At 46.5% G+C, this 17,431-nt stretch overlaps 1 protein-coding gene and 1 long non-coding RNA gene across 2 annotated transcripts in view; one reads left to right on the top strand and one right to left on the bottom strand.

The window, feature by feature from the left end:
* NSG2 (neuronal vesicle trafficking associated 2) overlaps window positions 1–9,391 on the bottom strand; it is a 34,688-nt gene extending 25,297 nt beyond the window's left edge. Inside the window, exons 1-2 of the mRNA XM_050312517.1 lie at window positions 9,240–9,391; window positions 8,535–8,685 (exon numbers count right to left, since the gene is read on the bottom strand). Coding sequence (XP_050168474.1) covers window positions 8,535–8,663 — 129 coding nt within the window. The 5' untranslated portion in view covers window positions 8,664–8,685; window positions 9,240–9,391. The remainder of the gene's footprint in view (window positions 1–8,534; window positions 8,686–9,239) is intronic.
* Window positions 1–17,431, top strand: part of LOC126638554 (uncharacterized) — a 1,011,613-nt gene that overhangs the window by 71,201 nt on the left and 922,981 nt on the right. The gene's annotated exons all lie outside the window — the stretch shown is intronic.

Here is a 17,431-nt window from a genome sequence, read left to right as displayed (position 1 = left end):
TGGCTTCAGGCACCCTCCCACGGCCAGTTCCAGCGCTGATGGCTGGGGATCCTGGGGAATCCTTAGTCAAGTGCCCAAGGCACTGTGCACACCAGCATGACCCCAGGATCCCACACTACTGATGGAGGAGGAGGGAAAAAAGGACAAAAGAAGAACCTCAATAATGTGCTGAGTCACACCAGCATGTGGTGGCAGAGTCAGGAGTTTAGACCACAGGTCGCTGCTACTTACAGTGCACCGTCTTTCTCAGGCTTTCAGTAATGACTGACAACAGTAGCTCCAGCAGATTTTCCATACAAATATAACATTTCTTGGGATTAAGGGCTAGCAAAGTGTGACTGGGGTGGGAAGGAAGTCAAGTGCTCTGTGGCAAAATGGCAGCTCTCTGCAGAATTGTCCTTCTCAGCCATCCTAGGTCAGCAGATGGAGTAACACTCCCCATATCTGGAAAGGTTTTGATTTTCTATTCCTTTTCTTGCATCTTCTGGTTCCTCATTCCAATCCCTCACTCTTCTGGAAGAGCTCAAAGCAGTCTGTAGGGAATGGCCTGTGAAAGTTATAAAACCCCAACACAACAGGACCACAAGCCATATCCATCACGCTGCTCCACACAAGCAAGATGCTTGTAATGATACTGTTTGCTAATACATTTATTGAGTCCTAAACCTAAATGCACTTATTATTCCAGGCTTAATGCTAGTGCCATGACTGGAATCAATAGGAAACCTTTCCTTGGCTTTAATGAATGCAGGACCAGGCATCCTCTCTGTAGTGATGCTTTGGAAAATTATAGGTGTGCTGAGGTGAGAAACAACAGATGAGAGTCTGCCTACACCAGCAGGAAATCCATCACTGACAACCTTGAGAAGGTAAACAGTAGGAGAGTGCTGGGAAATCTAGAGATTTGGGATGCTGAAAGGAAAAAGAAAGCAAACCTCTAACCAAGTGGGTTATATTAAAAGCATTTGCTTTGAGGAGGAAGGAGTAGAGTAGACGTGAAATGTGACAAATGGAAAAATATCGCATTAAGCATGGAACCTTAAAAAGGATTTTCCTGCAAAGGGATGAAGTAAGTGTTTCAGAAAATGAACTGATATGAATTCTGGGTCTTGTCTCCAACTGGCTAAATGTAACATCATTTATTGCCACTTTATATTTGCGTTTGAGCTCTATGGTTTTCCCTGAAGAAATGAGTAATAATATTTAACATAACAGGCATTGTGAAAACTTTAAATTATTCATTTGGAAAAGGACATGTTGCCCTGCTGTAATTCCCACTTCACTGCCACGGTGCATGTAATATATTGTGGTTCAGGTGCTGCAAAGCACAAGCCATAAAAATTTAAAATACTACTTCCTGAGATTATTAATAATGAAGAGTCTCTCACTCAGAGTGGCTGTCGGATTGACAGAAGAGATAAACAAAATGTGTTTCTGCTACCAAGGAGAAAGGTTTCTTCTGAGTTCAGAGCTGGACTTTGTAGTCCCACAAAATGGTTGTAACACTCCCAAACAGATTCCATGTGGATTAGTCAGGCTCTCTTTTAAATGAAAATGAGACTCAGCTTCATTCCTTTCCACAGCTTTCTTCATTCCTTGCAGAGAGAGAAGGAAAAATATAAACTTCTCACTGGCACCAATGTCATGGTTTCCTTTGCCTTTGTTACCCAACTGAGCATCAGTGGCTGAGCAGGACCTCAGCCTGAGTGTCCCCCCCCGTGCAGCACCTGCCCAGGTGTCCGGTGACAGCAAAACATGACCTCCAGTCTGGCACTAAACCCACTGTGACTGAGGAAAGTTCTCTCCCTTTGTGATCCAAGCCAAGGAACAGCCAAAATTCACCACCTGCTCACACAGAATTCTCCAGTGACCTGCAAGCCCTAATCCTCACACAGAGCCAGCTTCAAAGAGCAAACGAGATGTACGCAATACTGCTGAGTTAAAATACTTAGCAGTAAAGGAATATAGGAAAAGAGATGGAAAAATCATGTTTCAGAGCTTTAAACAATCCTTTTCTTTGCAGGCTTAGGATGAAACATTGCTAGGCATGAGCAGCTCCATGTAGCATCTCCTGTACCTCCTTCTGACTGTTGCCCTGGCTACTGCTAGAAACAGGACACACTGGAAAAGGTGAACAAACCAATATTCTCAGACTCCCTGGCAATCATCATCCTGCAAATTCCCAGATTTGTAGAGAATTAGGTCTTTAAAAACTTTCTCAAATGATTATGGTTGTGTCCCTTCTCATGGGATAGACAGCTACACTTCCAAATCTATAGGATAGACACATGTCAGCAGGCAGATTTCCTAAAGGTTAGTGTTAAAATTAGCATTTGGGATGTAGGTAATGGTAGTGCCCATAGCATCCCAGTCACTATCTGAATACACGACATGCCTGAAATATCAATCAGCAAAAGGCAAAAAAAAAAAAAAAAAAAAAGGAGGAAAATTTAAGAAAAAGATCCCTTGGATCAAATCCATAGTCAATGGAGAAAGCCAGGGTCAGTACTCTGCTTTTTTTACCCCTCATCTAATGGGTGTTGTGCTAGAAATGAGTTTCACAGAGGCTGGTAGGAAAAAAGTGGTCTCCTGAATCAGCGCCAGGAGGGTATTCCAGGCATAAGGAACATCACAAAAGGACAAAGACAGCAAATGTAATCAGCCCTGGCATCACCAGTGAAAGGCAGCACAGAATGCAAAGGCTGCGCTGGGAGCTGAAGGTAGCTGAGAAGGGAAAGGCACAGCTCCAAGCACAAAAGGAGCTTGGAATTTATCCAGCTAAGTCTCCCTGCAAATCCCTAGGTGACTATAACCAGCAGAAACCCACAGGAGGCTGGGAAGGGGTGACAAAAATTGATTTCAGTAGGTTCATCCAGGAGAAGGTTTAGCAAAGCAGACAAAAGAATCAATCTCTCAACTGTAGTGAGGGCAAATGGGCCGGGGTAAATTAGCAGAGCTCCACTGATTTCCTCTAAACTGCACTGATTTACACCAGGCAAGGCTGCTGCCCAGTTCTCCTTTCCAGACCAGTCAGTAACTGGTATGTGGGGTTCACTTCACAGTCTTGCTGAAACGCTTCCACCCTAAGCAATTGGCTTTCATGTAAGAGGAAAGAATAGACTGCAGCAGCCTCAGCCAATCCTCCAGACCCTCACACACCTTCCCTGTGTCCATTCCTGCTGTTTGTGCAGAATGCAGCTCCAGGAATTGCAGTGCAGACATAACTGGGTTTAAGAGAGGCAATGGAGCTCACAAAACCAGGCAGCTTTAAAGCCCCTCATTCAGACACTGATGGCAGTGCAGTTAAGGAGGGAGATTTCTGCACAGGCTACACAAATCCTGGGATGTTCAAAGTGAAGCTGTGCAGCAGCAACACCTTATCTGGATGCACAGGAGGCCTCTGGATGCTGCCCCAGGTGCCTGTGAGCAAGTGCCTGGATCGTGGCACAGCCCTGGATCACCTGCGAGCGGAGGGGTTGGTGTGTGAGGGGAAAGCCAGAACAGCAGCAGTGATATCCAAAAGAGAGGAGCGTGAACTGCCAAGAATCACAAGCAGGGCTGTCCAAAACACGCAAACAACATCAGAAAGGTTCCCCCAGAAATGCTGCTCTGCCAGAGAGTGCGATGCTGCAAATACTTATTACAGCTTAACGAGAAGAGGTGGTGTTTATGTTCAAACACACATTTAGAGGACAAATGGATTTGCACAGTGTAGGAGGGGGACAATGTCACAGGAGAGGAAGGCTCAGACTTTGGTATTTGTGGGGATTAGGTAGAGTATCCCAAGTGGAGAAAGGAAAGGGTGGGGAAAAGCAAGACAGCCTAGCTGTTCCTTCATATTTGCAACGCTGTCTTTTTATTCCCTTCCTTTCTTTTATTCATGCTTTCTTTCCATTTGCAACCTCCTCCTCCTCCCTCTCACTCCTCCTTCCTCCACCTGCCACATTAGTATCCCTGCCCCATCCCTCCAGCCTCACCAGCAGATGGAACAGGAGCACAGCCGCCTGTCCCCGCCTATATCTGAAGCCCTCCCAGACATTGGAGGGGAAGGCTGAGCTGCCCCTGGCCCCACCACGTGCAGCAGCTCCCCAAAACGAGCTCCACACACCCTGAAAACAGCCCCACACGCTCCAAAAGGAGCTCCACGCTGCCCAGACCACGTGTGCCTTCAGGCTGGCCGGGCTTCACAGAGGGCAGGCTGACATCAGTGTTTCAGGACACAGCTCCAAGCAGTCCCCGAGGTACAAGAGCACTCATCCAGCTACTATTAATTATTCCTGCTCAGCTGGCCAGGACCAAACATTATTTTCTGTTAAACCAACAGGGACAGGCTGTGAACACAAGGGACCCCTTGATTTTCAGGAACTCTTGATTGCTCTGTGTAAACGCGTGGCCTCAGCCAAGGGGCAGGAGCACAGGGCAGGAAAGGCATTTGAAGAGAGCAGTTACATCTATTTTTTTTCTTTGTTGGGTTGGAAGGCAGGAATTTGCCACTAGAGAAATTAATTCTCGAACCTCCTGATGCATTCAAAATAAAGAACAATGGACCACATGATAAGCCTTCTGCAGCCTTCACCACAAAAGAGATGCCGGATGTTTTTTCCAGCCCTGACAATAGCTTTCATGCACTTTTGTGTTATGCAAAATTAGGATTTTTCTGCCAGAACTGAGGCATTTCCTGCTGGATTACACTGAAGTGAGCCCAGAGACCAAGGGGTTCCCAGTTGTTGGTCTCATTTAAAATTTCAGTGAACAGAATGGTCCCTGAAAAGCTGCACATCTTTTAGCATTATCATTGCAGAGACACAATTACAGCTGAAGCACTTTGTCAGAAAACAAGGCAACAGCTCGCCTTTCCCCCTTTGGTCCTAAAAGATAAAAGGCTTCTTTTTTTTTTTTTTTTTGCTTTTTGAATCAGAAGAATGAAATTCAGATACATAAAAAAGCCTGGTCAAGGGCTTGTCACTGGTGATGGGGCTATTACTGGTGTTACATGGATGGATTTCAGCAAAAAGGCAGTGCAAAAATGATTTAAGAGCACCTGTCTCTTCCTTCTGCCCAAGCAAGAGAACAGGGGACAAGGAAAATGATTGAAGATAGTCAATAAATATAAATACACAGCAGGTTTAGCACCCTAGGGGGGAAATTACAATCCTGGGTACATTTCTCCCCTCGCAGCCACACAACTGCTGACAGAAGGATGAGAATGCTGATGCTGCAGGAAGAACAGCACATCCTCCTTTGGTGGAAAAAGAAATAGTCCAGTGGCCCTTAATTTAAAAACAAAAGATTCCCAAATTAAATCCCCATGAATTCCTGCCTGCATTTTTCCAGCAGCATCAAGGATGAAGTCAGAGGGAGCTGCTAAGCTCACAGTGCTTTGAGAAACAAGCCTGTTAGGAAAGTACCTCCAAAAGGACAAGAGAGTAAATTTAAGCACACCTTTAAGAAAGAGTTTTGCCCTCTCACCCCCCACTTCTTAGAATCAAGGAACTATCTGAAAACAGATGGGCTTCAGGGATTATATCACATAAGCAAAAGTCTCATTATTTTTATTCTTTCTCCCTATCCTTTTTCTGAGAGGGGAACCAGACATAGAAAACACTTTGAAAGAGATCACGAAAGCTGTGGTGAAACACCTACAGAGATTAATCCTGAGAGTCACTCAAGTTACAGAAATATCCTTAAAATGAAGGAAAATGAGGTATTTAAAGTCCTTAAACAACAACTTTCAGTCTATAAATGCCATAGGCTTTGTGGGGTGCTTTAAGGATCTGACAAATCACAGGTTTGATGTTCTTCAACCTGCATATAGGCTGTCTAAAACTCAACTGAGAAAAGAAAAGCCTATAAATGAACAGAGCTGGCAAATACACAGCAGGTGAAGGCATTATTGCACACTGGCAGTAACAGGAGGTGGGTTGCTCAGCACAGATCTTGTACACTCTTGAATCATTATCTGAAGCTGTTACTACTCCTCCTTTACCAGACAGACTGAAGCCAAAGCAAGGACAGAGCCACAAACCTCCTTGCCCTGGTTTTGATGCACCCCGGATTGCCCCGGCCCCAAGGTTAGATCCAGGTCAAGAGCTCACAGTTTCATAAAAGAAGATCCCCTCTAAGGGTGAAGAGAAGCTCAGAAAGGGGAATATTTAGCAGGGCTAGGGGTTTTTAGGTTTCACTCACAGGAGAATGCCAGGACAATGCCCAGCTCTTTGTTGAGTGCCGAGGCAGGAGCTGGCCGGCAGCATTGCCTCCCTGTGGTTGCTGTCAGCAGGATTGGGTTTGCATTGCAGAAAACCTGCGAGCTTTTAAATCCCCGCTGAGCTGTCGCCCACAGACCCCAATACCAGGGCTGGTTTAGCTCTGGTCACTCCTGCAGCACCCCATGCAGGAGGCACAGAAAACACCTCGCCAAATGCTCTCACTCTCCCAGGCTAAAAATCAATTGCTGTCAGGTTTCAGGAATAGACAGAAAAAAGGTCAATTTCAGGTAGTTTTTTTAACCTTACCTCCTGACTGCCAAGCAAGAATACACCCTGAAATATTTGAAATCCATGTCGACTCCTCCTCAGACTCACAGCCTGACTGAATTCAGCAGCAGCTTTGCTTTCCTAAGTACAAAGCTGCAATTTCCCCCTCTCGCTTAACCTCTGCCCAAGCTTTTCACCTGAGGCTCAGCTCCTTATTAGCAGGTCTTTAAACAGCCCCTCTGCCCTGGAGTGAACTCACCTCAACACAACCTGTTCTACAGAGAGCAAAGGAAACAGCTTGCGAATTATTTTGCTTTTATCATAAATAACCTCTCCTCCTACTGAAGGGATCTCCAGCCCGTTAACTCCAGGCCTGCTGCACACAGGAGCTGAACCACAGCCTGCAGAAATCAATACCTCTGACTCTAATGAGTTCTGAATCACGCTCAGCACGCCTGGAGATACATCCCACTCTTCCAGCAAAGAAAAATATGGATGTCAGTAGATGCATTGACAGTAATGTATGCTAATGAAGTTAATGTAACCTAACAACATGTGAATTATTGATGTACGCATGTTTAAACAGAAAAATCAGCAAGGAATCACAGCAGACCAATACACTCCAGTGTTTGTTCAGAAACAGGCAATTGGAAGATGGTGGTCGTGAGAACACTCATTACCACTTTATCAGGCTGAAAGAATTCTTGTTGGGTAATCCATGTCTCAGCTGATCCACGAGTCATTTAAATTTCACATCGTGTGACACTGGCTGATCTCAGTGAGCCATTTGTAGTGGCATCAAAGGAGCTACTTTTACACACCTATAGTTTCCTCTCAGGTTTTCAGACATTTATGACAAAGCATACTGCTTTGCCCGAATTATTTTGCTTAATCTTACTTATCAGTCATAGGTAAGGGCTGGTTTAGCCTCTCATTCACAACAGTTTTGGAAATGTAACTCCCCTGGATGCAGCAAAGGTGCACTTGATCATCATGAGGCACATGGAGAATGAAACCATCTCCTTTGTCTGGCACAGCTCTGGTTCCCAGGATGTCAATGTAGTTGACTCAGCTCTATCATAAAATAAACACAGTTTGTCTACCTAGGCAGGTTTATCACATCCATCATCATGTTCTCCTAATGTTATTTAGGGAAAATTCATTTTGTACCATCGTAGAAACAGGATATATGTTCAATAATCATCAATGTTAATTTTGCTGTTATTCCATTATCCTGTGAGATCTAATCATTCTGTCTGTACTTTGGGGTGAGTTGGCTCCACCTCTGTGGTATCTGGGAACTACATTGCAGACAGGCTTTGTTTTGGTAAGGACTGTTGGGGCATATGGATTTTTACAGTCTCATCATGTCCTCACCAGGTTATATTGATGTGCATCATCCCTGCACCAACAGAGACAAAAGATTTCCCAGCACATGCTGCATCCAAAAAATCCCAACCACATTCCACAGCCAATCGCCAGCACACATTCCTGGAATCTCAGCACTGCATTCAGGTGTGAGAGAGTTGAGAGGGCAGGGGACAACCGTGTCCCCTGGCCAGGGCCAAACAAACCCCTGGGCTGCTGCTCCCCAGGAACTCAGCCACTCTCCTCAGAGAAATCAGCATCCTCAGTGCCCAAATAAGCTTTGCAAAGCCACGGACAAGAAAACGGAGCTTCATTGAGATAATTAAAACAGCTGCTTATTTCAGAAGAGTTATCACATTACTTACTCTCAATGCAGGCCATTAATCTTACTGATAATAACACATTGTAAATTGCTCCTCAGTTTCTCCAGCACTTGCAAGAGAAACACACCAAGCTTTTTCCAGTTGTATTTAAGAATATTTGGGAGGAGAGGGAAGGTTTGAAGAGGAAAGGAGCTGGGGGATAGCTGGGTGCTTATTTGCCATGTTAAAACGGGTAATGCACTATGAAAGATAGCCCCTTTTTATTTATTGAATAAAATATGCCACAGTTCCTATCACCAGAGCCCAGTGAAAACCACGGGGCACATACGTGTGCACAACCATGCAGGAGCACCATCTGATTCTGCTTTACCTTTTCCGGAGCCGGGAACTGCAGGTGATTTACTTCCAAAGGTGTGATCAAAGGAACTGTCTGAAAACCATCTTCGTTGGATGGTTGTTTGTTGTTTTTGTCGTTCAAATTACTCCCCAGCTTCACCATCCTTGGACCTTGCTTTCCAGACCTAAAACCAGGAGGGTGATCAATGTCACGGGGGCAGCGGGAAGGAGGGATTCCTGCCTTTCCCTGCTCGCTTTGGGGTGGTGCGTCGGTCCCTGGGTTCCAGGGAATAGGACTTCACTTCACCGACACACCTGCCTTACACGGACATCCCAGACACGCTCCTTGAGCCCCCTGAGATGTCAGCACAGACACGGCGGACCCCACAACACCGGGAGAGCCACCAGCACCGCTGGGAATGTCACCAGCACCAGCAGGAATGTCACCAGCACTGCCAGGAGTGCCACCAAGCTCCACCACTGCCACGGACGTGCACAGGGACACAGGAACAGGGGACACGGGAAGACTGGCACACAGGGACGGGGAGCCATCTCCCACTGACCCTAGGGGTCGTTCTGATCACACGCACACACAAACACACAGAGTTTTTGCAGCCTCTATGAGGGTACCGAGCCCCTCCCCTGCACACCCCGGGGCACTCGGGGGTCCCCCCTCCCGGCTCCCCCAAGGGGCGGCGGGGCTGGGGGTCGGGGCGGGGGTTCCGCGGGCACTACTTACTGCAAAGCAGGCGGCGAGAGGCGGCGGCGGGGCCGGTTCCCGTGCGGCGATCCCGCGGGGGGAGCGGTGCTGAAGGGACAGCGCTGCGCCCTGCGCTCGGTGCGGCTCCGGCAGCGACTGAGGGCGGGCGGGGCGGCGGCTCCCCCCCCTCAGCCCGCGCCGCCCGCACCGCCCGCCGCGGCACCGCGCGCCCCCTGGCGGCACCGCCGCGCGCCGCGCGTGGGGCGCCCCCTGCAGGCCGCGCGAGGGGCCGCGGCTGCCCCGGGGAGCGGGGGGGACGTGAGGGAAGGGCCGCGTCCCGATGGCACAAAGGATGGACAGGGACCGTGGGAACTGGGACGCTTTCACAGCGCTGCCCGGGCACAGACATTGGGCACAGAGAGCACTGAGGGTGGAGATGATCCCGGGCGGCTGCAGGGAGGCAGGACCCCCGTTGCCTCCCTTTGGCCCCCGGTGACATCGGCCACCATGTGCTTCGCTGGGGCGTCACTCGATGTCACAGAATCCCAGAATGGTTTGGAATGGAAGGGACATTAAAGCCTATCCAGTTCCACCCCCCCGCCATGGGCAGGGACATCTTCCACTAGACTAGGCTGCTCTAAGCCCCATCCAACCTGGCCTCGAACACTTCCAGGGATGGGGCAGCCACAGCTTCTCTGGGCAACCTGTGCCAGGGGCTCACCACCCTCACAGAGAAGAATTTCTTACCTATATCTAACCTAAATTTCCCCTCTTTCACTTTGAACCCATTCCTGCTTGTCCTGTCACTCCAGTTTCTGATGAAGGGTCCTTCTCCAGCTTCCTTGTCGGCCCCTTCAGATCCTGGAAGGGGCTGTGAGGTCTCCACACAACCTTCTTTTCTCCAGGCTGGACAGCCCCATGTCCCTGTAGAGAAGGTTCCCCAATCCCCTCATGAACTTCATGGCCCTCAGTCACAGCTCCCAAGTGCCCACTCACAGATCAGTCTCTCTCCCTTGTGCCCACTCAAACACCTGAAAAGATGTTGGAGCCACATGGGGATCAGTCTCTTCTCCCAGGCAACAAGAGACAGGACAAGAAGAAACCCTCAAGTTGCACCAGGGGAGCTTCAGATTGGATATTAGGAAGAATTTCTTCACAGCAAGGCATTGGAACAGGCTGCCCAGGCCAGTGGTGGAGTCATCATCCCTGGAAGCGTTCAAAAAACATGTCGATGTGGCACTTAAGGTTTAGCAGTGGAACTGGCAGTGCTGGGTTACTGCTTAGACTCAATGATTTTGACAGTCTTTTCCAGCCTTAATGCTTCTGTGATTCTCAAATGCTGGAATAGCAGGACAGGACCAAGACCCCAACCCTGCTCAGCTTTGTACTGGACTCCCCTCCAGTTTCCAGCAGCCAGACTGGTCTCACATCACCATGAGAATCACAGTCCCACCACCAGCATCACCAGCATCACCCCAACTATCAGCCCCTGTGATGTGAGGCTGAACACTTCACTTGGAGACAGAGGATACTTTGGGATGACTTTAGCCTGATTTGTTTATAAATATAGAATTTGCCTCCAGAGCTTGCAGCTTGGCATGTCTCACAAGACCTAAATATACTCCTTTAAGGCGTGAACTGTTTCCGTAATAAAGCCTTTTAGAACTGACTTGAGAAAACTCATTTAAAGCCATATTTTGGCAGAGCAAGGGGAACTGCTGAATGCAGTGGTAGAGCTTGCTCACAGTGCAGAGGGAAGAGCTGAGAGGCAGCTAAAATGACTTGCTACTAACATCGCCTGACATGGTCCATTAAAGGTCCTGTTTCCAATAGTTATGCTAGTTTTTAATGCTTGGAATTTAATGGGTTGGAATTTTCTCGGCCACATTTCTGCTTAAGACCAAACCTCTACAGTAAATTTCATCAAAGAGAGTTTTTCTAGGATTAAGAATAAGGCTCTGCCATATATAAAACTCAACCTTGAACAGCTTTTTCTTGGAACACTATAAATTTTTGTCAGGCAACTTTTTTATGTTCTCAGAATCATCTGAAAAAAATCAATCATGTCATTAGTTTTTGGGAGTTCACATTCAGGAAAGATTTCTACAGTTCAGTAGCACGAATTCCTGCAGATCTGATCCATTAGAGGTGTGTTCAGCTCAAGACTCAACAAAATTGCCACTGAAACTACATTTCCAGGTTGCTGCAGACTAGAGCAGGTCTAGAGGCCTACAAAGAAAGGTGGTAGGTTGCATCCCACAGATATGGGAAAGTGTAGGGTTTGTGCCCTGTAGGTCTGAGGAATCACATTAAAAACCCCTTCACTAAAAATTACTGATTAAATTACTACAATATAATGTTCTAATATTGTAGTAACACCAGAAATCAACCATCCATGCCCATCTGGGCCAGGATCTGTGCAGATACACAACAAGTTACATACCCTGCAAAGTCCTGTTCTCCTGCTCTGCACAGAGATGAATGCCACTGTGATGGTTTGGCTCAGAGTGATCATTAGGGCCTTCAAAATGTGGAAGCTGTAAGAAAATCCAAAAGCACATACTCTGCAAATGATGCCAGAAGCCCAGTCTCATCCCAGACATTGTCGACTTCCCAGATCCAAGCTAGACAGCACAACTGCAGCAACTCTTTCCCAAAGTTTCAATATATTACAGATTAATCATCTTAAGTGATTTGACCATCCAAAGAGATTCGCAGATCTATCGTTATCTGTGCATTGCAACTCCATAAAAATTGCATTGTGGTTGTCCACCTTTATCTGGTAATCACCAAATGAGTGCTCTGTTGAAAAACAAACTGACATCCTTCATAGCTTGCAAATGCATCTGTGATCTGAAAACCAAATCATTTTCATCCACACCAACACTGGCAATGAATATCCCGCTTAGCCAAAATATTGCACTAGTGGCACCACAGCAGATCCTTTGACTTGAGATCTTGAGCAACACTTCACAAACACACTGATGTGAAATCTCCAGAATCACTTGTGCAAACCTATGGAAACTGTGGTTACACAGTGAAAAATAAGGCTGTAAATAAGGTTACCTGCTTGCTTCACATCCCTACTCCACTGGACACACTGATAAGCTCACAGAGTTAATATATTAACTTTTGTTGGTTATACTTGAACACTCTTCAGAGTAACAAAGCTAAGGGGCAATGAGGTGAATCCCCTTCCCTCTTGTGCATTGTTACCACTGTAAAATACCTTTCATGTAGCTGCAAATCTGCTGATAACTGAACAGAGCTTAACTCTGCTGGAGATGTTCCACGTAACCCAGAGAAAGCAGCTCAACAGGGCCAGCACTTGAGCACTGGCACTTGGAGCCACTTTTCTGCTAAAAGGCTTTTAGTTCTGAGTACCAGCAGCAAGAACCTGCAAGAGATGGGCAGGTGCTGCTTTTACCTTACAACTTTTCAGGGTAAAAGCACATTGTAAGCAACATGTGTCAGTGGCACCCTCTGAGAATTTCAGCAGTGTGGTGGAGGGAGGTGTGCACGGAGATCCTGAAACTCTCAAAGCCTCCCTTTTACATCCAGTAACTTCCATCTCCTCCACGAAACTGAACCAGCCCTGTGACTACCTAAGGCCAGTGTGGCCCATTTCAGTTTGAAAATACCTGTTTGCAAAATCCCTCTTCCACAAACAAACAAACAAACGACCAGGAGTAAATTTACGTAGCAGGATTCTTCATGGAAAAAAGAGATGCCTAAAGTTGCCAGCAAAAGTGAACATTCTGTAGGGACAACATTAAAGCAAACCCAACTGAGTATGAGAAATCAGAGTAACACACAGATTTTCTTGCAGAGCCAATACAGAGTCTGACATTTCCGCCCACACAGCACAGCTCGGTGACAGGCAATAAGACACAGCAGCAATATGAGCAACATGAGACTCCAGAGGAATAAACAATATATTTCTTCTGTCAACAAAAATATATGCCTCTCTTTATTCCTTTAATAAGTCTCCCACAATATATTAATGCATTGGCTTTGTGTGGCAGGGGGGGTGCTACAGGGGTGGTTTCTGTGAGAAGCTGCTGGAAGCTTCTCCCATGTCCGACAGACCGGCTCCAAGGGGTGGCACCTCTGGGATAACAGAGTTAAGAAGGGGGATGGGAAGCTGCACAACTGGCTGCCAGGAGAAAGGAGTGAGAATATGTGAGAGGAACAACCTTGCAGACACCCAGGGTGCTGGAGAAGGAGGGGTAGGAGGTGCTTCAGGTGCCAGAGCAGAGATTCCCCTGCAGCCCGTGGTGCAGACCCTGGTGAGGCAGCCGTGCCCCTGCAGCCCATGGAGGTCCCTGAGGGTACAGAGATCCCCCTGCAGCCCCTGGAGGGCCCCATATTGGAGGCAGGGGATGCCCAAAGGAAGCTGTGACTCCATGGGAAGCACATGCTGGAGCAGGGTCCTGGCAGGACCTGTGGCCCCACGGAGAAAGGAGCCCACACTGGAGCAGGTTTGCTGGCAAGGAGTTGTGACCCCATGGGTGACCCAGACTGGAGTAGCCTGTTCCTGAACCCTCCTGAACTATGGAGGGACCCATGCTGGAGCAGTCTATGGAGAATGGCAGGAAGGATTCATGTTGGAGTTCATGGAGAACTGTCTCCCATGAGAAGGACCCACCCTGGAGCAGGGGAGGAGGAGTGTGAGGAGTCCTCCCTGAGGAGGAAGGAGTGTGTGATAAACTGACCACAGCCCCCATTCCCTGTCCCCCTGTGTCACTGGGGGAGAGAAGGTAGAGAATTTGGGAGTGAAGTTGAGCACAGGAAGAATGGAAGGTAAGAGGATTTGGGTATAACATTTCACTGTATTGTAAATTCTACAATTCTATTGTAAACAAAATGTCAGTCAAAGCAGAGTTCAGCCTCTCCCTACTTTAAGCCTGAACACATAAATCAACTTCTCTTCTGTGTTAATGAATATTATTTTACTTACCTGCTCTTTGATCTATGAGACTCTTATGTTCAGTCTCACTTCATAAAATACATTTCCTGCACACCATGCATTTTTCCCTATAATGTTCCTGTTCATCATTACAAGAAACAATATTTTCGTCTGTTTTGATATATTGAAAAGCTGGTATCAGGCTTTCAGAGAAAGAATTGCAAAATGTGTGAACAGGAAGTAGGAATTACTAAGAAGAACATCTACAAAACTTGAAGACACCAGGTGAGAATAAAATCTCAGGAAGTCCCAATAGTCAAGGTAGGGAAATCGGAGTAACATCATCCACCTTGGCTGGCTGTGCTCCAAACTGCTCCTTACTGCTCATCCCCCATTTTTGGCTTAGTTTAGGACAAAAAATGCCAAGCGAGGAGGGCATTTATGTTCTTTTCCAGAACACTCCACAGACAAATTACCATCATAGTCAAAATTTTTCACCTTCTATGTAGTTGAAAAGGAATTTAGAATATCAAGGGGTGTAAAAAGTGATCAGGTCTATTTTAAACTGGGGTTAACTACTCAAAGTCCTTGCTGTGAGGAGCTCATCCATTATACAGAATTACATCAGCACCACTGACTTCCTGTCACACACTCATTAGGAACAAGAAAATAATCATAGAGCAGAACAGGGGGGAAAAAAGAAAAAGCCATGTTAATTTATGATTCATTTCAAAATACAAGACATTACAAAGATTCTGGAAGAGAAGGAGAATTTGTTAGTGCCTTGCTGAACCTTCCTGCACAGCTCTTTGAATCTGCCTCCATTCCTCCTGGATGCAGGAGCACAATAAATCTCACCCAGTCAGAGCACAAATGAGTTCTTGTCATGACCTCTGGGAGATGACAGAAATCAGACATGTTCACAAGCAGCCCCACAACATCCACAGTTCAGCTGAGACACTCAGATGAAACACATGTGTGGGTTCCAAATTAGTGGAAAAAGAGGAGATCCTCTCATTAATCTGCTCATACACTCAGCACAAGAGACACGACACAGCCCAGTCTAAGGGGTGCCACAGTCAATGGGAGGCCAAAGTACCCAGCACCTTCAGCCTGCCTGCATCAAGGCATCCCCCCTTTTCCCTCAGAGGCCTCCATAACTTTTGCTTCCAACAAAATGAAACTGCAGCTACACACATTAACTTTCACTAGGCAGCAACTTTCAAGCGTGGATTTCTCTGCATCAGATCAGAGGCTCCTGATGCTGTCACCAATAAATGATAAACTTCCTGTGATTATTTATTAAAAATCCACTGTGGCTTTAATATACTTCAATAAAATTTGCTCTTTTCCCCCTAAAGTAAACTTCCACTTAAGTGATAAGCTCTCCTGATACTTCAGTTTGCTGGAAAGCCCATGTTAAACCCCTCCAAGCATGGCTGCTTTGATTTTTATGCAAATTCCTGCCATCACAGTTACATAAGTGCTTATGCAATAAAAATATACATGATACACAAACCTGCCCATGTCACTGAGAATTATTTACATGAGCTACAAATCAAAGTTTCATCCTGTTTTGCTTTATCTTTAAGGATCTACTGCATACACAAAATGTCATATAAGCCCAAAGTTTGCTTTCAGCCACTTCCTCACAAAAAAAAAAGAAAACCATAATTCAACTGCCTGCTGAAGGCTATTCTTCAGTCAGAGTCCATGCAAAATTGTATTAGAAGCTTTGAAGTTAAAACATGAACATTGACTACCAGAGAGGGCCCTAAAGACAAAGACATTTACTGGATGTAAATGTTCAGTGAAGACAAAGGTCACCTTATACTTTCCCGAAATCTGACCATGTTGAAAACTCCAAATCCTGTTCTCAACTTTTGCTTAAGAGTTGAAATCTTTTCACTGAAGGAATCAGCAGGGAAATATTATTAACCTTGGTGATTGAACACATTGTAATGGCCAAGTAATGATGACCTCAGTGGTCATGGGACGGCAGAACCTCAGCTGTTAGGGCAGAGGAATCTTTTTCATCCCAACTCCAGAGCAGATGGGGCATGAGCAGAAGAACTGCCCGGCAAGCCAAGCCTCCAGTCTGCAGGAAATGAGGTTTTATCTGAATTGGTGGCTTTGGTCCAAATCAAGCAGGAAACAAACCCTTTTGAAAATGCCCACAAACTGGAAATTCCCAGAAAGGTCACTTCAGAAACATCCAAACACTTCCAAAACACAATTCCCAAGTTCCCAAGGCTGCGGTTGATCACTGACATAGCCTCTGGCAAGAGCAGCAGCATCTGCAAACACCAGCCCCACACAGTAGCTGTGGGAGCTCCCAAGCCTCTCTGGCTCCCGTGCAGCCTGGATGCTGAGGACACCCTGGGAAGCCTGCCCAAAGTCACAGCTCCATGTCAGGGAGGGCAGGAGCTCCTGCAGTCCTGCTTCAGCCAAGCCTCTTACCACTTCCACACATGGAAATCAGCGTGGAGTTCAAACTCCCAGGACTTTCTTGCTTTTAGCTTTACAGCAGGTTGGAAGGGGAAGCCCAAGACCACCAGCTGGAGTTTCAAGCCTCAAAGCCCTGGAGACTCCTTGGTGCCAGTGGACAGAGAACTCCAAGACTGAGTTGCCTGGGCTGACCTGCCAAGTGCTCCAGGAACCAGAGGAGCTCAGTTGGGCAAGAACTCCCCAGATGGGATAACTTCAACCAAAATATTTCAAGCCCAGAAGATGTGCTATTTCCAGCTAAACTTTGACCAATAAATCCCTATCTAGGAGGGAATAGTGATATAAACCCCAAAGGCCTTATTCTCCATTGCTTACCTTCATACAGAGTTATTTGTATTTATGAAACACGAATGAAAAAGCACTTACCCAGAGCAACTTTTAGACCTTAGACCTTGAGACGAGTGACTGACACCACTGTTTATGGATAACAAGAGTTCAGCAGCGATGCCTTCAGCTCTCTGCATGCCCTGGTTACTCCCCTCCCTGTACCACAAGAAACCTCCTCAGATCTCTTGGCAACTGTTCACAGAGTTGAGATGAAAAAATTTCAAACTTTTAGAACAAGCTAGAGTTTGTGTTCCTTGTAGAAAGGTAAATTATGCAGTGAAAGCAAGGCAAAGACAAAGTGTGACCTCTGTATTTGCACATCTGCTTCAGTTCACACTCCAAGTGAGATTTGTTATTAAAAACTTCAGGTGACTGATCTGTGTTTTGAAGAATGTGAAGGAACAACAACTGCTGCCCAGGAACCACAGCAGGACAGTATGATGTGACACTTGCTTTTGGTTCTGCAGTGATGATTAAGGACTTCAGA

Source organism: Myiozetetes cayanensis, unplaced genomic scaffold (assembly GCF_022539395.1).
Source record: "Myiozetetes cayanensis isolate MyiCay16 unplaced genomic scaffold, myiCay2020 scf17, whole genome shotgun sequence".
Classification (NCBI taxonomy): domain Eukaryota; kingdom Metazoa; phylum Chordata; class Aves; order Passeriformes; family Tyrannidae; genus Myiozetetes; species Myiozetetes cayanensis.
This window is presented reverse-complemented; position numbering and strand designations above follow the sequence as displayed.